This window comes from Python bivittatus, unplaced genomic scaffold (genome assembly GCF_059951505.1).
Source record: "Python bivittatus isolate LINGU-HERP-01145 unplaced genomic scaffold, Pbiv_v1 ctg000060_np1212, whole genome shotgun sequence".
NCBI lineage: Eukaryota > Metazoa > Chordata > Lepidosauria > Squamata > Pythonidae > Python > Python bivittatus.
The window spans coordinates 11,042,601-11,067,088 of record NW_028277044.1 but is presented as its reverse complement, the minus strand read 5'-3'; the positions used below and the strand labels follow the sequence as shown (position 1 = coordinate 11,067,088).

The 24,488-nt window shown below is 38.0% G+C and overlaps 1 protein-coding gene across 1 annotated transcript in view; it reads left to right on the top strand.

The window, feature by feature from the left end:
• The first annotated feature begins 3,583 nt into the window (after nt 1-3,583).
• Nucleotides 3,584-24,488, top strand: part of TM9SF2 (transmembrane 9 superfamily member 2) — a 29,790-nt gene continuing 8,885 nt past the window's right edge. Inside the window, exons 1-14 of the mRNA XM_007431140.4 lie at nt 3,584-3,820; nt 6,351-6,418; nt 8,739-8,832; nt 12,081-12,208; nt 13,996-14,125; nt 15,531-15,655; nt 16,661-16,775; nt 18,588-18,667; nt 18,790-18,898; nt 21,119-21,251; nt 21,999-22,118; nt 22,931-22,988; nt 23,554-23,713; nt 24,079-24,230. Coding sequence (XP_007431202.1) covers nt 3,689-3,820; nt 6,351-6,418; nt 8,739-8,832; nt 12,081-12,208; nt 13,996-14,125; nt 15,531-15,655; nt 16,661-16,775; nt 18,588-18,667; nt 18,790-18,898; nt 21,119-21,251; nt 21,999-22,118; nt 22,931-22,988; nt 23,554-23,713; nt 24,079-24,230 — 1,604 coding nt within the window. The 5' untranslated portion in view covers nt 3,584-3,688. The remainder of the gene's footprint in view (nt 3,821-6,350; nt 6,419-8,738; nt 8,833-12,080; nt 12,209-13,995; nt 14,126-15,530; nt 15,656-16,660; nt 16,776-18,587; nt 18,668-18,789; nt 18,899-21,118; nt 21,252-21,998; nt 22,119-22,930; nt 22,989-23,553; nt 23,714-24,078; nt 24,231-24,488) is intronic.

Genomic DNA, 24,488 nt, shown 5'->3' with positions numbered 1-24,488 from the left:
AATCTCTTATCAATTAAAAATTGTGATGTGTTAATACCCATTCTATTTGTTGAAACCTTTTGATGTGTGTTCAGCAATTTCTCACTCAATTGTGCTATTAAAATCCTGTTATTTCAAATTGATCATTTTGAGATCTGCAGTAGAGTGTCCTGGGAGATTTAAGTACTCTGATATTACTTAATGTTGTTTTTGTTTTGAGTCCTGATGTCAGATTTGTATCCATTAATTCTTTTGCACAAAGTTTGTCCCATTTGTCCTATGAAGAATCCAGAGGAGCATTGCTGGCAGACGATGGCATCTATCACATGAGAGGAACAGCATGTGAAGGCACCTCTAATCTTCTGTGTGTACTTCTATCCTGTGATGTGCTGTTGGTGTAGATGCAAGGTCAAAGCAGACATTTTTGTTTGTTGCAAGATCTGGTTTCCATGTAGGCATCGTTGTCCTATTGTTTGTTGTTGCTTGTGAGAGTCTGCTTCAGGTTGGGTGGTTGACTATGCAAGTATGGGCCTGCACCTAGTGCCTGAGAAAGTGTAGTGTCATTGTCCAATATGGCCTGTAACTTATTAATACTGCAATGCATGTGAGCTGCGAGCTATAGGTGACAACTGCAATGTTCTGTTGCTCTGTTTTTGTGGGCTGTCTTTTAATAGAACCTCTCTGGAATCAAGATCAACAACAGATCAATAGACAAATTAATCAAGCCAGATTGATAAACTCAACTCCTGTCTAATGAATATTTTAGAACTGCTTAAGTGTAGAGGAGCACAGAGAAGAACTTGGAGAAAATATGTGTCAGAAACGCACTCACTAGTCTTTCTCTGGTTAGTCAGAAGTAAAGTTTACTGAAGTGTTTGCAAAGGCTGGTGGAACTCAAAAGCTGCAAGCTGGAGTCCACACCGAAACACAGATCTCAGCAATTTTTAAACATCTCTACCCCCGGCCGTAAATCCCTTCTTGTTTCCTCATTGGTCCAAGTACTCCAAGTTACACTCTACACGACCGCCTATTTCATATTAACACCCTCCTATAGACCCCTACATACTACATACTACATACATTACATGTTCATGGTAAATAGGTGATTAGCTATGTGGGGTGTGGTTTTTGTAATGGTAATGAAGGCTGGGAGGGCAAGAGTTCACCCATTCCTAAAAGATCTCTTCTAAGTATCACTTTGGACAGGACAAGCCACCTTAAACTGGCTCTGTCTTACCTTATCTTACTCCAGAGAGATTTTCCCCCCTCCCTATTTCCTGTGCCCCTGGGAGCTGCTTGGAGACCCTTTGGTGACCATGGCGATGTCTCCTGATCTCTCCCTAGTTTGAGGTAGAGCGTTTGGCAGCTAGGTACTTAGTATTTCAGCTACACTCTTAGCATGCTCAAGTTACTATTTCTTTGTCAATAATAACATATTTTATCCATCTCTCACATATGTGAAGATTGTAAATAAAGCAAGAACATGTGAGAAAGCAATTAAAGATATACAAGGGAAGGGATGCTGTCAGGCTTTCAAGATTCTGTTATCATAGCCTACCCTACATCAATAAAGTAGAATTGTAGTATTTTTTTGTGGTATCTGTTTCTTTGAAGAGTTGACGTTAAAAGAGTCAGAAGCACGCCAATAAACCTTGCAATAATTTATGAACCTCAGAATATAAAACTGCTTGATATACTGTATACGTACACTGCGATTCCCATTTATTACTCAGAACTCCTTTCCCTCCTCTCCTTTCCCTCCCTTTCTTTCCTGGATAGGCTGGGTTTTATCACCAGTTGCTGGTAGAAATGTACTGTTTTACAGATTATGTTAAATAAAGTGAAACTTCTGTTCTTAAGATTGTTGATTGGGGTCACCCAGCTGTGTCTTGATCAAAATACATCTGCTATTCATCAGAAGTCTCATCTCAAGTCTTCTTATTGGCTTTTTATTGAAACTTGGGAAATAAAAGTGCCATACAAGATAAAACGTATATGCAGGATACTTCAGATAGTAATCTGCATTACTGGTAATTTTTAAATGTTCCTGAGTGTGAGCTTTTGTAAACGCAACACACATTTCTCAACCATCAGGGTATGTATCTGCACACACATTTTAGCCTAGTATGACTTCAGCAAAAGAAACTGTGTTTCCACTATCATGCTAAGCTGTGGTTTAACTACAATTTTGTGGAGTCCTTGAGGTTCTCTGAGTCTCTATTGGTAACTACAATTTATTGAATAAGCATGTTGTACTATAAAGCAGTTTACAAACTACAATGGTTGAGTTTATGCAACAATCTTAAACCAAAACCAAATCACACAATAGGTTATGTAAATTAAGCATATGAAACTTTGTGCATCAAGCTAAGTCATGATTTCCTTAAGTTTGTGTTGCGTAGTCCATAGTTGGCACAATTCCCACATACTGAGCCACAAACTGTGGCCTATACATCACAATGGTTGGGTTTATACTGTACTAAAGGAAAATCAAACAAGTCACCTTATGGCTTAGCACGATGTATGAACTCATTTACACTTTAAAAAATTTCAGTAATGATAACAGGGAAATATGTCACCTTCATGATCATTCCTATCCTCTGTTGCCATTGAGACTATTCATATTTGGTACAAGCAGCCTGAGCTTTTAAATGTTTGCAGAGATTTTTTTTTCAATTATTAAATAGCTCCTGTGGTTTGTTAACCATGGATTATTGACTAGCCATTCAAAGGTCAATAGCGCACTTTAGGAGAATGGCCTCAGAAGAGCTGCACCCTCCTGGCAGGGCACAATGTGGGAATTAGTAACAAATCAGTTACATGAACCACAATTAACCCAACATGTCAACCTAGCATATTTGAGTTAGCATTTCTTCAATTAAATCCTCATAGTTTGGCAACAATTGTCCATTTAGGAACAAAAATCAGCCTCATTAACTATGTTGGTTAATGTTGGTTAAGCTTGTAGATCCATGCAGCTGGGGTCCAACCAAGAATGTAAATCCTCTGGAGTTTGTAAGCAGAATTAAAAATGCTTATCCTGGTGAAAAGTTACTTCTAAAGGCATCCAAGTAGGACAAAGAGAGTCTTGCAATGATGGGGTCATTCTCTCTCCAAGAAAAGCTTTTTTTTTTTTTTAATTAATTGAGGCTAGCCCTCTAAAACTAGACACTCCCATTGTCTTGGGTGCCACTTCCATCATCCCCAGCCAGGAAAGTGACAGTCCAACACCTCTGGAGGGAGGGCACCATATTGGGGAAGGCGAATCTAGGCTATTCCTTGCCAGTACTTTATTTTATTGCTTCCAGGGAATTCTAGCTGCTGCTATTCTGGGGCTATCTACTGTCTTAATAAAGATGAAGGCTATTTTTCAGTTTTGCTTCTGCTGGAAGCCCTTCCAGGATTAAAGCATGCTGACTGGGGAATTCCTGGAGCTGAAGTCCACACATCTTAAAGCTGCCAACTTTGAAAAACACTGGTCTAGACCTTGAACCTCAGACTGCGCCTTGTGGCCCACGCCTTCCTTAGCCCCGCCTAGTCCCGCTGTAACTATGGCAACCGAGAGACCTGGTGAGAGGAAGTGACTCCTCACGCACTTCCCGCGAGCACTGGTTGACGTGTCTGCGGAAGCCGGAAGTAACAGCCGGGCAGGCTTGGACGTCGGGGCAGGGGTTTTTCTTGCTATCCCTCCGTCCTCGCCTCTGTCGCCATGGCGGTCGTGCGGGTGGTGTTGCTTTCCGCGCTCCTGGCGGTTCTTCCGCCCTTCGCCTCGCCCTTTTACCTCCCTGGCCTGGCCCCCGTTAACTTCTGTGAAAAATCGGCCAAGGTCTCCGATTGCAAGGTCTGTGGCTGAGGGAGGGATCGCCCTGCCTGGGCGCGGGGCTGGGAGGGTCGGGGGAGCGGCGGGCGTCCCTCCGCAAGACTTGACCGGCGTGCTGTTCTCTGCACCTGGGGCTGGGGCGGGTTGCTCGTGATAATAGACGGACTCGGGTCGAGTCGGCTTTGCCAGGGGACAGCTTCCTTGGCCGTGATCCTGAAGCGCTTTGCCATTTCGGGATGTTTTTTCAATCTCCCGCTGTACTCCTAAGATCTCCCGTTGGCCTCCCATCTAAGTACTAATCAGGTCTGAGCCTACTCAGCTGCTGCTTCTTCTCCTTCCCCTGCCAAAGTCGGTTAGGTGCTGTTGGCTGCGGCAAAAACCGAAGGTTAAAGCACTCCTTTCACTTCTTGAACTTTCTGATCTTGGCCACAGACCTGGCATTTCCTGATGGCATTGTATCCAGACATTAACCCGGTCCAACCTTAGTTTTTTGAAAACAGACAAAATTAACCAGGTGCTGCCATAATAATATTCACTCTGATAGGGACTCTGCAGGATTGTTGCCGTTTTATTTCTGCTAAAAACCACTTGAGTGTCTAGTGTTCTTTAGAATCCAAGTGGTTGAAGAGGAGGTTTTTAAGAATTTTTCTAAAGTTCATTATCCAGTTTAATTCATATTCTGCTAACTTGAAGGCAAGCACAGGGTAATAGCCATCCCACAGCCTTGTCAATTTGAATGGGCAGGTGTGCCTTCTTTAAAAAAATCTGCTTTTTACTTTAGGGTGACATATTCATAAAATAAGTATGGAGTTTGTGTTGAAACCAAATGTAATGTAGCTTGCCTGTTCTCTGATCTGACCTGTAATTAACTGGCACTTCTGTTCATTATCTTGAAAGTTGGTCCCCAGAAAAGCTATTTCTGAACCATTCCAGTTTCATTGATGTCCCTGCTGTTTGAATTACCAAATGGTTGTGTGGTAGACAATGCACACTGAAGCTTCATGGCCAAAAGATGATTTGATGTTTTTCTTAAATTTTGCTATTACGATTAATAAACTTTGATTATGACATAGAATTATGTGCAAGCCCAGCTAACTGTAGACTATTAAATAAATAATGGTTAGAGGAACCAAGGCTTAGCATGTTCTATAAACCTAACCATTATTTACATGTTAAGTAAATTTTAAGTTCCTGCTGGAGGAATGAATGGAAAGTTTATTAGCGCGTGATTAAGAGCATCTTAATTAGTTCAGCTTTCCTATCTGCTCTTAGAGATGTCTTTTACACATTTTACATATCAGCATAACATGTGAATCCAGCCACTGAAATTTAGTTTATAAACTATGGTTTATGGCTTAGCACTTGGTAAATCATGTGTGTGACCAACCTATTATGGCATGTTCAATAAATTATGGTTAAACTAATCATAGTAAGTTAGTACATAAAAAATGCCATTCTCAAACTGGCATTTTCCCTGTATTACTCTGTTGCAGTAGTATACTGTTGACAGTCCTAAAGAAATAAATAAAAATAAATCTGTCCATTAATTGTCCTCTCCAGAATGCATACAAATGAAAGCACTTCTTCATGCAGTGGATAATTGATAAAAAATTAACAGTTACAAAAATTGATATGGCCCCCGACTGATGGGATCTAGAAAGAGGGCCTTTTCTGCGGTGGCCCCCGCTCTATGGACAATCTACCTCCTGAGGTGCGGTGTGCCCCCACTCTCATGGCCTTCAGGAAAGGAGTGAAAACCTGGCTATGCCAGAAGGCCTGGGGGCTGGATGGGGGCTCCCACCAGTGGAAGTGGCTTGTGGGGTAATTGATCTTGCCTCCCCATCGTCTTGAATGTTTTGTTTTTTTTTAGTATTTATGTATAGGGTTGTTTTATAGTCAGATTTTAATTGATTAATTAATTTTAATTGGTTAATTAATTTTAATTATTTATATGTTATTGTTTTTGAATGCTTGAGTTTTTGGTTTTGATTGTGAGCCGCCCAATCCTGTTAGTCTAATTGTTTCTAATTATATCTTATATGTTTTCCATGTTGAGAAGATTATTTTATGCAATTTACCATTTCCAATTCTATTAATAATTTGAATTTTTGTTGATAAAATATTGTTTCAGTAATAACCTTTATTTATTTATTTAAATTGTATAAGAAGCATGGTTTCTTATACAGATTTTCTAATCGTCCGGTATGAGTCTGTTGTTTAACGATGCCTCCTACTGTACTTCTTCCTATGGACTACATGCATAAAAAGAAGTAACCCTTGTCCCAACTCCCTGATCTGTTCTAGAAGCTGCCACCAACCACGTGCACCAGATTTGGGAAATATAGGTATCCTAAAGAGAGAGAATCTTAAGGCCAACTAGGTCCATTAGCTGGTGGAAAATAGAATTCAATAAAAACAAATTCCCTTGAGACTTCAGTTGTTCTAAATAAAATAATAATGTTCAAAATACTTTAATCACATTTCCTATAGCTGAGGTAACTAGTATGGATTAAATTAATTATCTCTAATAATGTCTTCTTGCTGTTTGCAGTCTGCGATAGAACTATTTGTAAATAGACTGGACTCTGTGGAATCTGTCCTTCCTTACGAATATACTGCGTAAGTACATTAAATCTTATCCATAACTTGGTTTGTAACACTGAACTACTTTCTGAATGTTTTGCCAAGCTAAAAAAGGAATGGCTATCCCAATCAGGTACAGTGGGAAAAATACTTTTGCCCTTGAGATTAGTTACTTGGTACCATATTCGGCTTGCTAAATTCTATTCCGAACGTTTGTCCTGAGGACAGTATTCACTTGCTCAGTTAATTTTATAATTTAACTTCAGTAGAAGTTAATTTTATAATTTAGGTCTACTATTCTAAGCAAACTTGGGACAACATTTTGTTCCATAATATAGTTGTGGTCATAATATCAGTCTAATAGTGTTTATTTCACTTGTGATCTATTGTATTTTAGAATCTCATAAGTAAAAATGTTCTACATACTAATTCAGAAACTAATTAAATTCCAAATTTATCAGAACTTATTAACCTTCCTGTACACCTTGATGCAGAAAAACAATATAACTGAAAACCAACCCTTTTTTCCCAAGCATAATTTTTAAAAATTAAAGATGAAAAAGTTATGAGACCTTACAAAAGAATGCAGATCTTATAAGATATAGCATTCATAATATTTTTTTGGTTTTTTTTTTAATTCAAAAAGCTTAAAGCATTTTTCTTTTTGTTTTAATACTTTCTAAGCAAACATTGTCATTTAGGATTATGCAAGGTGCCATGATGCTTGCTGGTGTTGCATTGGTTGGTTGATTGATTATGTGTCATCACGTTGGTGTCAACTCTTAGTGACCACATAGATAGATTTTCTCCATGATAATCTGTCCCTAACCTGGTAGTTCAAGTCCTTCCAATGGTGTACCTATTGCCACTATAACCACCATCCACCTAACTACTGATCATCGTCTTTTCCTCGTCAACCTTTCCCAGAATTAGAGCCTTTTCCAGAGAACTGTGCCTTTGCATAACATGTCTGAAACATGATTATTTGAACCTGGTTATTTGTTCCTTGAGTGAAAACTCAGGGTTGATTTATTAAGTGATTCATTTGTTTAATTTTGGCTGTCCATGGTATTCTCAGGAGTCTTCACCAACACCAAAGTTCAAAAGCATCAATACTCTTTCTATCCTGCTTCTTCAAAGTCCAACTTTTACTTCCATAGAGTTTCACAGGGAATATCATTAGTGCTGCACTAGTGGTCCTCAATATAGGGCATTGAGAATATTAGTTATAAGCACACTTGTTTTGAAGGCTTGACCCCTCTGACATTAGTAGATCATCGTAATGCCAGATGGAAGAGTCTAGATACATAATAGAGAAATTGCATTTTTATGGATTTTCTAAGGCCAACTTTTTTCTGGGGATGGAAAGACAATCGGACCAGTCTCACCTGTCCAAAAGCATATTTTAAATAGTTGGTCTCCCTTGTTTAGGCCTGAAGATATTTAAATTTTGTCCCAATTTTCAAACTTAGAAGTTCTCTAACATTACCTTGGTCTACTGTCCTGCCGTAGACTGTATTAGAAGGCAGATATAAGTACCATATATTTCCTAACTGTTCCCATGCAGCACAGGTGCTATAGAATCCACTGCTCATGTTATATTATGGGATGGAGTTTGCTTTATCTTTCCTCACATAGAAAAATATCCAGGGCATACTGATTCCTTCTGCATGCAGTTTCTTCCATCTGACTAGTTGGACTGTTTCTTTGGATGTTGCCAAGTTTTGTTATACTGCCTCCAAAATTAAGCAGGAGCTGACACCCTTTGACTGCTGTCACTCACAGACTGAAGATATCAACAAATGGATGATAAAGGACTTTACTGCTGTATGCATAGTAACAAAGGGATTTACGCTTCCTCCTTGACCATATGCAATAGTTTTAAATACAGAAGTTTAGTGACATTAATATAATATAGTTTCCCAGATTCCAATTTTTTGCTTTTACTATAGTTTTAGTTTTAAACAATATGATTTTAGCTTTAGGATTACAGCAAAATATTACTATTAATTTGTTGTTAGAATATTAATATATATTCTATTAATCATATATTCATGTGTAGGGTGTCACCTAAGATAACATTTTCTGATGTGTTACTTTCTTTTATTTGTTGTTTGCTTGACTGCCCCTGTTTTATTTGGGACCAAAATAAAGATTTGACTTATTGGTGAGATATATTGAAACAGTTCCAAAATATGATTGAAAGTGTTAATTTCTGAAAACTTATAAGCTACTTAAAATTATTTAAGAAATAACTGGACCTTTGGTAAAAAGTGATGTCCAGATGGATGTTCACATGAAATATTTTAACTCATACTAAGATGTTTGAATTTTATAAATCTATATTTTTGTGTAGATTTGATTTTTGTCAAGCAGAGGGAGGAAAACGACCTTCTGAAAACCTTGGTCAAGTATTGTTTGGTGAGAGGATTGAGCCATCCCCCTACAAGGTATAATCTTTGTTTGAACAACTGAACAAATGTAGAATTTGCAAAATAGAAAGCGTGAATCCCATTGTGATGAAAACTAAACTTGGGCAGATTTATTGCATGGGAGGTGCCGGTATGCAGCATTCTTGGCCCAATGTTACAGACTTGGGAGGGGCCCACAAATGTTAGGGCCTGCTCTGATTTTTTTGCTTGCTGCTGCTTCCATTAACAACAGTAGTCTAATTCGATTTGCTGATATAGCCTCATTTTGCATTTCTCACAGTGCAATTCCCTGATGGAGATACTTGTGTGGAAACTAAAATGGCACTGGTGAATGCAGCTGCTTATATTCCATGTGCTTGGTTGTCTGGCTAACAGGAGGCAATCTGGCAGCAGCTTTCACTTGACACTTAGTCAGACTTGCTGATGCCATTTGATTTTCTCACACTGCAGTGCCAATACTGAACGTCTGAATATCAGGCATTGCATTGTGGAGACGTGAAAAAGGTACAGTCGTGTGAAAAAATAAGTACATCCCATGTAAAGTTTTTTTTTCTTTTTTAACATATGTGACAAATCAATATTTTATCTTCATTAAACAGTATATAAAGATGAAGGTGATATCATTTAACAAAAATCTATGAAAAACTGACTTTACAATGATTTATTCAACACAAAACAGATATACCATTTCCTTCTCTGGAAAAAATAAGTACATCTTTGGCTCTAAAACCTGGTATGGTCCCCTTTGTCAGAAACAACCTCAAGTAGGCATATCTTATAGCTGTCTGTCTCCAACATCAGCTGGAAGGAATTTTTTCCCACTTCTCCATGTAGAATGTTTTCAGCTGTGGAGTGTTGGAGGGGTTTCTTGCATACACAGCCGATTGCAAATCACCCCACAGCATCTCAGTGGGATTTAGATCTGAGCTTTGACTTGGCCATTCCAGAACCCTTCATTTCTTTTCTTTTCTTTTTTTTTCCCATCCATTCCTTGGTGGATTTACTGGTTTGTTTAGGGTCACTGGCATCTTGCAAGGTCTACTTTTGGTTGAGTTTCAGTCTTCTGACAGATGGTCTCATGTTATTCCTCAAGCACCCTCTGGTACAGTGAAGAATTCATGGTGGATTCTATGATGGTGAACTGTCCTATCGGTTCACCATGTGGCCCATGATGTAGCAAACTGTCCATCAGGCCCTGATGCAGCAAAGCAGCCCCAAACCATAACATTTCCACCACTGTGCTTTGCAGTTGGTATCAGGATCTTCTGGGTGAAATATTTCACCAAACATCTTCTGGTACTGTGGCCAAATAACCTTATCTTTGCCCCGTTTATCCAGAGCACTTTGTTCCAGAAGTCGTGGTTTTGCCTAGATGTTCATGAGCAAACTTTAGTCTTGCCCTGATGTTCTTTTTGGACAAACAAAGGTGTCCTCCTGACACACCTCTCATGTAGTTCTAATTTGTGCAGCTCCTTTCTAAAGATAGACTCATGCAGTTTGCTGTCAATAATGGTGAGAGCTACCTGTAGGTCACGTGATGAAATTCTGGGGTTCTTAGAGACTTCTTTCAGCATCTGCTCTCAGGCTGAAGTTGCTCAAAGGGCCTGGCCTAGGCAAGTTGGCAGTTTGAAATCTTCTCCACTTGTAGATGATACAATGGACTACAAAATGTAAGTAGTGCATTATATTCGTCATATCCGTTTTATCTATCAATATTGTTGAAATGAAGATCAAATATCTGTATGTTGAAATACGTTGAAAACTTCAAAAATTTCAATGGGCTGTACTTTTTCACATGACCGTAGCTCTGCTGGTGAGTCTGTTTTCACACAGCCATCACTTGTCTTACCAGCATGCTGAACTGCTGTACATCCTCTAGTAAGCCCTAGTACTATCTATTGCCTGACACAGTCTGTTTTTCTTTTCTTAGGGCATATCACTTATCTGGGCAGACACTGCTTTCTGTTGATTAGCCAGAAGGTGACATGCAGCACAAGCAGATCTGCGTCAAGCTTAAGGTGGTTTCAGGCAATAGAGTGGAAAAGGCCCAAGTTTTAAAAGAACTGAGTTTTCTGAAAAACTTCTTTCTACCTTAACAAAAGTTGTTTGGGCTGCATAAGAATTGTAGATTGTGATTATATGCTAATTTATTAATTTAGGAATGCTTGGAGGTTACTGGTATTTTGTTTTCCTGGGCCAACAACTAGATTTGAAACCTCAGATTTGTCATATTAATTGTGGTTGTATTATTTTTAATTGTACAGCCTTAGGCCATGACTGCAGCATGAATTACCACCAAAGTTTAAGTTGAGGGTGCTCTGTAAGAAACCCCAGGATCTACTCATACATTTGCAGAAACTCACTTAATGTGGAATTAAGTTTTCAGCATATGGCTGTTTCTTTCCATTGAGGCATGGTGTTTCTTTTTGCAAAACTTATTATATTGTATTATTGCATTAAAGGTGATCAAATAACATTCATGTGATCCACTGAGGCCTTTATTTTGCAGACTCTGTATCACATAGTACATTTTTTCTTAACCTGATGCTCTCTAGATGCAGTGAATTACAATTCCTATCATCTTAGGTAGCCCTCAGATGGGAATCATAATGCGATACATGTGGAAGGTTGGGAAAGGATGTGCTAGAATTGCTCTGTACACCCATCCTAATATTTACCTTCTGTTTTTAATACTGATTTTATTATCTGATTTCTATTTTGGTCTTGATGGGACAGCAGCTATAATTAAATATCAGCCATTTTATTTGGTGCTTATTGGAGCCCTTCAAAGTTGGAGAAGCCAACATATGAAAATGCCACTCAGGTTTCATTACTGTCATGTGTTTGCAATTCTACCCCCACATGCTTGGAAGAATCTGCCCTATAGAAAAGTGTAACTTAACTGTTAACCTGTAAGCTGAGTCCTTCTGAATTGGTAGTCTGATTTCTTTTTCCATATACTGTAGGTTCAAGAAAGCTTGGTTCATATTCTTGACTTGCTTAAGAGAAACAAATGGATATAGAATAGCTGGATTACAGCTTTGTAGCATTTGGTTAAATTAAAAATTGCATTAGAAATATGAGTTTATGCAGAAAAGGTAGTGCAGCCATTAACAAGTGATGTCTTGATTGCATGCATTGACTCAATAATAGTATGAATCCACAGCTGTCAACTAGCATCTATTTGTTTAAAGTTTCTGTCTTAACTTTGCTATAGATTTTAAGATAGCATTCCGTGTAACCTAAATATTTTTCATTTTTCACAGTTTATATTTAACGAAAAGGACTCATGCAGACATGTTTGTACAAAAGAATATGATCTTAATAAACCAGAACATAGGCAAAAATTACATTTTCTGAAGAAGAGTATGCTGTTAAACTATCAGCATCATTGGTGAGTTTACAATTTTAATGTATGTGGTTTAATTTTAGCAGAATAAAATTACCATTTTATGGTAAATGGGAGTTAAATAGAAGCAATGGCCTTTTGATGTTAAGGGCTGAAACACAGAACTGTGTCAATCCACAGTTAAAACCTTATTTAGCTAAAGTAAATCCTTTAAAATCTAGTTAATGTCAATAGGAGGAGAGTTGTTTATATTCTAACAGTTGTCAAAAACTGGACTGATACTTTTCTGCAGTGTGTTCTTGGCAAACTCTGATACAAATGGGAAAATTTCTTAGATTAGGGAGTAACAATTCCATTGTCATTTGAATACACATGATAAGAATGAAGATTTACTTTTTAAAAAGGATACTTTTGCTGCCCACACTTCATTTGTTGGTTAGCAGACTAACTCAGGGTACCAGATCTGTGTCACCTAATTTTTTTATTATAACAGAGAACCCTGAGACCTGCCAATCAAAGCCTTTATATCTCTCAAGTATGGCCATATGCATAAAATTAAAACTTTTATGCTTTCTAGTTACTCAATTTTTTCAAGTCCAATTTAATCTGTATGCTTTTTTTTCCTCTTTGAAACATGATGGAAACCATTACTACTATTACTAGTGTTGCTAATGAACCTAAATTGCCTTCTATTTTTTACTAAAACATTATTTAGTACAGGTAGTCCTCACTTAACAACCATTCATTCAGAGACTATTCAAAGTTGTAACAGGGCTGAACAAATGATAGTTATGCTCCCAAAGTTACAGCTGTTGCAGTGCCCTTGCGGTCACGTGATCAAAATTTGGGTGCTTGGCAGCCTGCCTGCACTTATGACTGCAGGGGCGCTTCAATTTCCCCCACCCACCTATCTCCTCCCCATCTCTGCCCTTTTGGCTGCCCTGCACTCCACCACCTCTGCTGCCCTAGGCGAGTGGAGCACAGGACAGCAGGGTAAGTGGAGTGCAGGGCCAGCAGAGCGCAGGGTGGCAGAGCCAGTGGAGTGCAGGGTAGGAGGAGCACAGGGCAAAGGAGTGCAGGGTGGCCAAAAAGGGCAGAGATGGGGGGAGATAGGCAGGTGGGGGGAATTGAAGAGGAAGTTGTCCTTTACCTTACCAATGCTTGGGGGCTCGGAGGGACCAAGCTGGGAATGGCTTGGATCGGGGTGGGTCCTTGCCTAAAGACTGGGTGGGGTTCAGTTAACAACGGCAACGGGGACTGCCGGGATTGCTATAGCTAAGCGATGTGGTCATGTGATGTCGCGCTTTACAACTACATTGCCTAGTGACAGAAATTCCAGTCCCAATTACCATTGTAACTCAAGGACTACCTATATAAACAAATCTTGTGGAACTCTAAAGAATGATTTATTATAATGTAAATGGTTCAGGAACTCATGCATAATTTTTTTCTTTGTTAAACAGCCAGAAGACTCTTCATTGTTTTTTGGCTGCATAATACTAACCTGCTTAATCTCCTGAAAGTTATTTAAAATGTGCTATTTAATATATTGGCAATCAAACTACAAGTTAAAAAATAAGTAATAATATTTATATTATTTGTTCACCTCAAGCTGCAAAATGCTGTGCTCTGAGAGCCCCCACCTCCCTTAGTACTTCCTAGTTAGGGATGTTCTCTACAGAAATAGATCTGGAACCCACTTTGTAAATATTTCAAGTGTCTTTTGTCTTGGACCTTTAAATATTTACATATAGATATTTAGCTTTAATGTAACAGTGGCTAGGTAATGTGCTTCCTGAGGCATAATAAATATTAATTTTATTCTTTTATAGGATTGTAGATAATATGCCTGTAACATGGTGTTATGAGGTTGAAGATAACCAGAAATTTTGCAATCCTGGATTTCCCATTGGTTGTTATGTTGCAAAAGATGGACATCCCAGAGGTGCCTGTGTTATAAATGTAAGTTCTTTGAAAGTCTACCTTTAGTCAAGCCAATCAGTTTGTCTTTTGATATCTGCAAACCTACTAGTGTACCTGTTTGAAAGATGATTAAGTTGTCAGGCATGAAGGCTATGGACCTTTTTATTTAATTAATGTGTATTTAAAGACCATATATGGCTGCCCACTTCAAATATTGTGACTTCAGGTGGCATACAATAAATAAGAAACAAAGCACAATGAACAATTTCAGTTAAAGTGCAAAACATTAATAGGCAACCAGAAAATCACATTCATGTCCTTCTCCAGATGGGAAGCCCCAAAGCCCTAAGAAAAAGTGAAGTTTTTACTCCCTTTCTGAAGGTTAGCAGGGCTGAGGCCAACCTTGAATCGCACCTGGAAGCCTATAGGAAACCTAAAGGAATGCAGCTCGCACAGCAGTGGTGTTACATGGGGGTACTTAGGTGGGCCCCTAACTACCCATGCCACTGCATTTCATCTTTTGAGTGGTCTTCAAGGGCAGTCCCCCGTAGACCATGTAGTATTCCCTGCCTCCCAGCTTGTACAGTTGTGCTCTAGTAGATGGCCAACTCCAGCATTACAGATCTTTGAACCGCGGACTAACTTGCTTTTTTTTGTCTCTAATCAAGTGAAGACTTTATCAGGACCTTTATGTATACAGTACTGTTTGGTTTAAATTGTTGACATTGGACTTATCAATGTAAGGTTTACCCTAAAATGAAGTTTACATATCTTTTAAATATATAAGCTTAAATATTTTATTAAGGCTTGTAATATAACCATTTAGGTTTTTATTTCAAGTGTTTAGTTTTTGTTATGTTAGAAGGCATCTTGTATGCTTTGATTTAATTCTGAGTCCTTATAGATGAGTAGAAGAGGAAGAGGTGAGTACACAGAGGCTAGTTCTAATAACAGGCAAGATAATCTGCTTAGTATTATATCAAACAGCCTGATAGCTATCTATGGCATACTAAGATTGTTCAGTATAACTAAACATTGCTGAATTAATTTTCATACCTTATACCTATCCACAGTTAATCTATAAGCATAGTGATTTGGAGAATTTTGGGTTTTCAGAGGAAGAAAACTTGCTTTTAAAACATGAGATATAATACATTTTTACAATTTATTTGGATTCATTTTCAAATGCTAATTTTGTTTTGCACCATAATAATTTACTTATTCTATAGAAACTAGCCTCTGGAATGTTCCCAGCAATTGTAATATTGTGTATCAAAACAAATGCAGTTAGATACTGGTAGTTAATTGTACAGGTAGTCCTTGCTTAACATCCACTCGTTCAGCAAAGTTACGATGGTGCTGAACAAGGGCAACTTACGATGGGTCCTTGTAGTTGTGATAAATGATATTTGTGTTCTAATTTACTTTTCATTTTTTTCTTTAGTCAGAATTCCATGAATCAGATACCTTCTATATATTCAATCATGTGGATATTAAAATATTCTATCACACTGTGGAAAATGAAGCACCAAGGGTGAGACTTGTAGCTGCTAAACTTGAACCAAAAAGGTGAATATCAAGTTTTATGTTATAGAACACAAAATTATGTGGGATGTATGAAGCAAATGGGACTTTTGACAATTAGAAAAATCTAAGGAAACGTCATGTGCCAGCTACACGGATCTTCTTATAACTTTGCCAAATATCTGAAGTCAAAGATAATGTGTGCATAAACAAAAAATCTAGGACTAATATTTATTGTTTGCATTTATGCCCAACCTTTTCTCAGAGAGTTCAAAGTGGCTTAATGGGTCTTCCTCCACTAATTTGATCCCCATCACAGCAGTTCTGTGGGGTACAGATATGATTGTAAGCGAGTGACTGGCCCAGAATCTCTTGGGGAATTATTTACTTATTTCGATTTGGTACCACCTGACTCCAGAATGGTTCTAGGCAGCTCACAGTAAAATGAACAGAATCAAGAACAATATAATAAAAAGCTCTTTAGCCACATGGGGACTTGAACCTGGGCTCCACCATTCAAATCCACACCTTGATTACTGCGTTACACTGGAGGTGAAATATAGTATGTATTGGTGAACACTGTGACTGCATGTTCACCTACTAAATCCCTAAGCTATTGTGTGATGCCTTTTAAAGAAATGTGCTTAGGAGTTAGTAGCCATAATGGGTTGAGTAGAGTCTTGCATTATAACAGTGATTCTGCTTGAATGATAATAGTTCTGACTTTGTTTCCAGTGTGTCCATTCTTTCTTATTTTTATTTCACTAGGGCATTTCATGCTGTTTGGAATTTCATTTTCCCCTGTGCAAGTATAAATAAATCCATGGCCAAGCCCCCCATCTGGGTATCTTACTTTCTATGTAGTCATGTTTCCTCTCCTGCACTGCTTCTGTCTTTCTTTTGTAGGCATAATTAAACTTGCCTCTTCTTAAGTTATCTTTCTAATGTTATGAACTACAAAATATTCTCCTTTTGACTTTGCTCTTGAAAAACATGGTTAAGATCAAATGTGCATATTGGATTATAACCAAAAATTTCCTTTTTTCCTAGTTTCAGGCACACAAATATTGACAATCCAGACTGCTCAGGACCACCTATGGATATAAGCAACACATTTAATGATGGAATTGTCAAAATTGCTTATACATATTCAGTTAGTTTTGAGGTTGGTATAGATATAGCTTTCCTCTTGTGGCAGGGGAATAAAATTATGAGTATGTTCTCATGACACATTTAAGCCAAATAAGATGTGAACTCTGGGTGAGCTACTTATTCATCCATGGCACCAAACAGCATGGCAAGCTGATCAGCTGGGATTTGATGGTCATCCTCTATTTAGCCAGGATGATGATGATGATGATGATGATGATGATGATGAATCAGCAGCAGCAGCAGCAGCTTTACTTGGAACAGCTTATATTCTGTGATGATACCTTTAACACCATCAAACTACAACATCTGCCTACCCCAGGTCCTTGGGAAGGGCTCGCTAGATGGATAAAAATGCCAAATCCAGTCTAAACATCTGCCTGATTGTGCAGCCAACAACAACAATAATAACGTAGAGATGAACTTTCCCCTGTCATAATTGGGTCCCCTTTTCACTTTCCCCAAGTAGGGGCAGTGGAGTAGCTGTGGCTGGAACAGCCTCAGATGCTGAAAAGGGGAGAAGTACAGGTTAGCTCCCATTCATTCTTAAACATCCCATGTAATGGTCCATATAAGTAACCCTAGAACAACTTATGAAAAGAAATTGTGGTTACAATGCTCAGCCATAATTTAATTATGATTTTGTCTGAGATAGTACACTAGCCTGTATGACTTATGAGACACTATATTACATTTTATCCTTGAATATTGTATAAACCCTGTTTCTATCTGGCTAATGTATATAGTTGATTTATGTGGTTGCCAAACTCTCAGATTCAACTCTGAATGGCTAACATAGGATTAAAACCAAAACAAACCAACAAAGTAAAATCAATAGAGAAGAAAATGAGGCATAAACATTTTAGCCATTGCAAACAGGCTTACCCAGTGTACTGGCTCAATAGATGGTGCAAAAGCCAGATCTTCAAGGTGGTATAAAAGGCCAGCAGGATCGGGGCCATCCAAATCTCGGGGGGTATTCTGTACTGTGACACTTCCTGGGTCCTTCCAAATGAATGGTTTTATAGAAGGGGCCCAGAGCATGCCCATCCAGTCAAATCTCATGGGATGGGCAGAAATAGTAGGAGTTAGGTGGTTCCACAAGTAACCCAGCCCTGTGCCATGAATTGTAACTGGAAGCTTACTGGGAGCTAATGCAGCCCATTAACTAGCCGCAGTGCTGCATTCTCAACCATTTGCAGCTTTCAGAGGATCTTCAAGAGCAGCCCTATGTAGAGTACTTTATAGTAGTCCAACCAGGGGGCGACCGAGGTATGAGTGACTGTAAGTAGAACTGCCTGATCCAGGATTAGTGCACAAGATGGATTTGTGCAAATGAGGGAGATGAAACAGGAGAAGAGATACCTGGAGGGCAGCGAGTGGTGAACCTGATCAAATGTAAATTAGAACCATAGCCTTACTGTTAATGAGGGCAATAAAACATCAACATTTTTCTGTCCTCCTTGTGTCCGTAGTTAGTTCACTGATGTATCCATGTTACACCTTCTGTGATCTCTGCTCCTTCCAATGTACTTCTGGGGACAATTTAAGATGCTGGATGTTACCTATAAAGCCCTTCATGGCACGGGGCTGGTCTGTTTAGAAAGTTCTGTACAAATGTGTCCTTGATGGTTTGGGTCATCGTGAATTGAGACAGAATTTTTAGAGTGACCAAGGTTAAAAGCTATTAGGAAGTGAAGTTTTTGAAATCCTAAAAAAAATCATCAAATATTTTCATTTGTTCTTTTGCCACATCCAATATTTTCTATTCTCAGAAAAACTGGAAAACCATGCTTAAAATTTTAAGTTATGATAACTTACTTTTCAGGAAAATAAAGAAATCAGGTGGGCATCCAGATGGGATTACATTTTAGAATCCATGTCCCACACGCACATACAATGGTTTAGGTAAGGCCAACTTTAATTTTATAATTCAACAGAATTAGATAGATAGATAGATAGATAGATAGATAGATAGATAGATAGATAGATAGATAACAATTCTAATAGCATGTTGCCTTGTTTTGTAGTATAATGAATTCTCTGGTGATTGTCCTTTTCCTCTCTGGAATGGTAGCTATGATCATGCTAAGAACGCTGCATAAGGACATTGCAAGATATAACCAGATGGATTCTACAGTAAGTATACAATTGTTCTGGAAGAATTCCTTCCCTTCCTTCCTTCCTTCCTTCCTTCCTTCCTTCCTTCCTTCCTTCCTTCCTTCCATCCATCCATCCATCCATCCATCCATCCATCCATCCATGGGAAACCTTTTAAGCAGCAAGGACTCACATTTTATATTTAGGTACTTAATTTATTTTGACAGCTGAAGGACAGTAACGGGGACATGATGATGTAATCCAAGTGGATACAATCAGATTTCCTTACAGAATTTACGAAGTTTAGTATTAAATCAGGCTGGATTTATTCAAAGATGGGTTTCTCGCTTGGTGTATAAGGCTTAAACAAATGCTTGCACATTGTGTTTTTGTTTTTTCTGCCAAACACCAGGAAATTGCAGTGCTGTTTCTCAGTTATTTGTTGTTGAAATTTAGTGATCTGCTTTCTGAAAGCTGCAAAAAAGGGGTTTTAGGGTTGCTCACCCTGATGGATTAGATGACATACAGTTTCATGTTACACATTTAATACTTCATAATTAATAGTGTTAACATAGTATGAGTGCTTTTTCCTCAGTGATACCCTGTTCCATATAAATATATTTGCAACCAAACTGTTATTTGTACTATGTCCAAATAACTTTATTTTGGCTCAGTTGTATAGGGGCAAATACATTGATTGTAAATTAGGTCTTCTCAAATTGTATAAATATACTTGTGTAGCAGTACACTTTACTGACAGACTTTTGTGTAATACCATATAATTTCTAAAGAAAAATAGTAATACAGAGTCTTCTGTGGGTGTGATTCGGTTTCCATGGAAATACTTATTAATAGCAGATGTTAATAGAGAAAGGAATATTATTTGTTGCCAAACCCCCCTTCAGCTGTGAAAAAAACACTGCAGGATGTGTCACCAGGCAACATCTTTCTCCTCTTCTCTCCCCTACCCTTTGGTTACTTTTTGGCTTAGATATAATTTTTAAAAATGAAAATCACTGCAAGAAAAGCCTCCTATTTGCTATGCTTATTAAGTGGTATCTGGGACTTAGTTTATGGTTATGTTACGTCCACAATTTGGGAGACCTAGTGGGCCCTTTTGAAATGTTGAGGTTCAACTACCATGGAGAATGTGACCAGTTTACCAGAAGACAACCCAAATGAAGCTAAAACTTTTCCCAGATTCCTACTTGCAAGTCAGAGGGGAGATCTGGGCTCCAAAAATCAAATCTCATTTTTGTGTATACACAAGCACCTATATTACTAAAATAAACAGGTTTCTTGAGTCCTGTCTGAGTAGAATAGCAGGATATAAATGGAATATATATTAGTAAGAATGCAACCTGGATATGCTCATAGAAGCATATCCCCTCCCAAACTCAAGCAAAAGTATAAATCATGCATGCCAGAAACACACAGTCCAAGGAAAAAGAAATCGCTCTCATATGCAGAATAGGGACAGATTCACAAAAAACAACTTCCTCACTTCCTACTACCACTTTAACCCCCCCCCCCATGTTCCCTATTATTCCCTCAAGTTACCACAAGATGCTTCCTACTACCACTACGTAACATCTTTTTCTGGGCAGGTGGGCACCTTTTAAAGTAGAACATTGATGTGGCCACTTGCCGCTTTCACTTCCGAAAATGTATTAGAGGTCCGTTAATGGAAATAAAGATTATGCCAAAGCTTGTGTTTTACTTAGCAGCATGTCGGGTTCCCGGAAAAAAGATAAAAATCTTTAAAACTTTTTAAAAGTTACATGGTACAGGATTCCCATGGGGGCTGAGGAAAGTATTTGCAGATACACAGAGGTCCACCAGCCTTGGGGACCCCAAAGTTATGCTGTTGTGATTTTGGAACAGAGCCAAACACATGCTGAATATCAGTGCTACCGGAAAATACAGTGGTTTCTGTCCCAGATTTAGTAATTTATTACAGAAACTCACATTCTTCCTTGTACAACAAGTAGAAAACGTTTATCTTCACATGTTGTGTGATCTTACTCATATATGACAGGTTTCTGGACATGCTTTTGAATGCTTGGAGAAGCTTGTATTTCTTATCATTGCTGAAGATGTAGTGAAATGATTAGGACAATTTTATTTATAGAACTCATTGCATATCTGAAAAGGACAGATTAATAAAAAGAATATAATAAACGATAGAATTGGAAAACCTATAATTATCTGAATCAGCCATATCAGCGTAATATGATACACTGATTATTTCATTTTCAGGAAGATGCTCAGGAGGAATTTGGCTGGAAATTGGTTCATGGTGACATATTTAGACCCCCACGAAAAGGAATGCTGCTTTCTGTGTTTCTAGGTTCTGGAACTCAGATTTTAATTATGACATTTGTTACATTATGTAAGTACAGCATAAATACAATTAAAAATACATTTATTTTTGAAGTCTGAATTCTCTACTCAGGATTTCAAGAATGCTCTGGGTCCACTTGAAAGTAGAGTTTTTTCTACTCTCCCCCTCCTCATCAGTTTTAGAAATAACTACACTTAGAATTACATTCACACTATTGTTTTTCAAATACTTGCTGCCAACTCTTTTGGTACTAATGATTATTAGCAACACTCCGTGTCCTGAAAGGGGTGGAGAAGGGGTGGAACTGTAGAGCTTCCATACATTTGCTGATATCTAGAAACCAGCTCCTTTTGTCTCTTATTCCTGAACTATGTCTAACCCAGCTAGTCATTACAAGAATTTAATAACTTCAAATGCTATATTTTTTTTCCTTTCCATCTTTTTTTTTCTTTTTGATATGTATTCTAAGCTGCAGTCATATGAGGCAATGTTTCTTAACCTGGGCATCTTCCAGATGTGTGGAGTTCAACTCCCAAAATTCTCAGCAGTGGCTATGCTGGGTGGGATATTCTGGGAGTTGAAGTCCACATATCTGGGAATTGCCAAGGTTAAGAAACATTATTTCATGTTTCTGATTGTCTTTCTGGGAGATTTTCAGCTATAGAACTGGAAGAATACTGCTTTGGAAGTGGATTCATTGTTTGTAGCCATTCTGCCCTGTAGATGTGGTTCAGGAAACTGGGCCGAGTATTCCCATCTTTAATCACTCTTCAAATGTGTGTCTACCTTTTATAGTCTTTGCTTGTCTGGGATTTTTATCGCCTGCAAATCGGGGAGCATTAATGACTTGTGCGGTGGTCTTATGGGTGCTTCTTGGAACTCCAGCAGGTTATGTTGCTGCCAGGTTCTACAAATGTAAGTTTAAAATTTTATTTAATCTGACAGCATTTAAATTCATTAGTATAAATTATCATCACAGCAGCAATGTTTTCTCTTCTAATATTGTTTGCCTTCTGGCAAGATGGTGAAATGTTTAAGACTGAAGACTACATGCCAGTTTAGATTGTTCTTGTGGTAGCGAACTTTCAGATTGGCTATTTTCTTCTGTAGAAATTCTCGTGTCAGTTGCTCTCATTTGGATTTATTTGAAAGGAAGGGAAAGCTATGGAAACTGACAACATATACATATGAAAATCAGGTTGTTGGTGGCTTTTAAAGCTGCACTGTGTTTGGCATGTGAAGTTTGCATTGTTCTGTTGTTTTCTTTAGCATGGTGGCGCTTGAAAGGAAGAGAAGTACCACATTCACTTTATTCTTTATGACACTTTGCTGAGGTTCTTGACCAGTGATTATTTTTATTTTAGTACGTATGCTGTGGAGAGAGTACATTGTGACCTTATATTTGTGTAAGCCATTTTGTTGAAAACAGTTGAAATGGAACTTCACTATCCATAAATAAGAAATTATGAGCCATTTTAAGTAGGAATATTAAATCATGTTGAGATTTTCTTTCTGTTTCTTGCTATGTTATAAGTGGCCTTTAAAACATATTGTCAATATTTTTTTCTGGCAACTAAATATTAGTCTTTTGAATTGCTAAAGCTGGAGAACAAAATAACAAAATGATTATTTCCTTAAAGTCATAATAATTCACCTGTCTGTATTTGAGTATACCCCACCTCAGTATTTAATTGGTATTCTCTTTGTTGGGTTTAATTTTTGTACAGCGTTTGGGGGAGAGAAATGGAAGACAAATGTTCTCCTGACAGCTTTCCTGTGCCCTGGGTAAGCTAATTCCTATGATTAATGTCAAATTATATACAAAATAAGCTTAGCTGAAATGTATAAGTCTTCAGTAGCATAAGCAATATATTCTATATCATAATACATCAGAGCTGTGTATAATTTTGCTTTTTTTAAAAAAAGGTATTGTTTACTTACACCAGGGAAAAGTTGATTAACAATATCAACCTGAAGAAATACTTTGTAAGACAGTACTGCTCTTCATTGACCCTCGGTTGTACTCCTTAGGCTAGTTTTCAGATCTCAGGATAGTTGGCCTTATATGGTGTCATATACTATACAGCTTCTGTATTCAATCTTTTGGCTTAATCACAGCAAGCAGTTGTCCCCTGAAGTGCAGAGATGACAGACAGACATTTGAAGCTATTTAGCTGAAATGTCAACTCCTGCTGGAGTTCAGTCCTGTTCCATTAAGAGAAGTAGACTCTCTTGACCTATTTGGGCATCTTTTCTGCCTGTTAATGTTGCTTAACATTACATTAGACAAACTGTAATATGACTTCAGTAACATGGAACTTCATCAGCGTTAAAATCTCCTCTCTTTTAGCATTGTGTTTGCAGATTTCTTCATCATGAATCTCATTCTTTGGGGAGAAGGGTCGTCGGCAGCCATTCCATTTGGCACTTTGGTTGCTGTTCTTGCACTTTGGTTTTGCATATCAGTACCACTAACTTTCATTGGGGCCTACTTCGGTTTTACAAAGAATGTAAGTGATTGGTTTTACCTAAGTACATTTCGTATCTTTGACTTGTCTGCAGAATAAGTGCTGAGCCACACCCGTCAAGATGGCATTGTGTCTAAATGAGACACTTTACTTGAATATATAAAGATGATCAGATTGCAGTTTTCTGTGACAGTTTCCTAGATTTCAGTTGACAAACCTATTTTGAGCATAACTGATCTCATTACACAAATTTCTCAAGTGCCTTGGAATTTCTGGTTCTGAATTTATTTTCTTTCGTACTTTGAATGTATACGCTTGTAAATAGTTTTGAACAGGTTGTTGCTTTAGATTGTGTGAAATACAGCTCAAAATACTGAAACCCCCCTTTTTTTTAAATATCTGTAAAGGCCATAGAACATCCAGTCCGTACGAATCAGATTCCTCGTCAGATTCCAGAACAGTCATTTTATACAAAACCACTCCCCGGGATTATTATGGGAGGCATCCTGCCCTTTGGATGCATCTTCATACAGCTTTTCTTCATTCTTAATAGCATATGGTGAGTTTTGAATACTTAATTCTTTGTAACATATAGCTATTTTTTTTTCTTTTCTTTTTCTTTTTCTAAGTTTGCACTGGTCTCTTGCATTTCTCTGTCCTTTGTCATGCCATCAGAACAGGCTGACTGGTCTAATGGGCATAAAAAACTCTTGTGAACATGTTACTCAAACAAATACGTTAGCTATATAGTGATAGGCTTGTGGGACTGATTCATATAAAATTGTCTGTTGCAGACCCTGAGTATTACAATACCTCT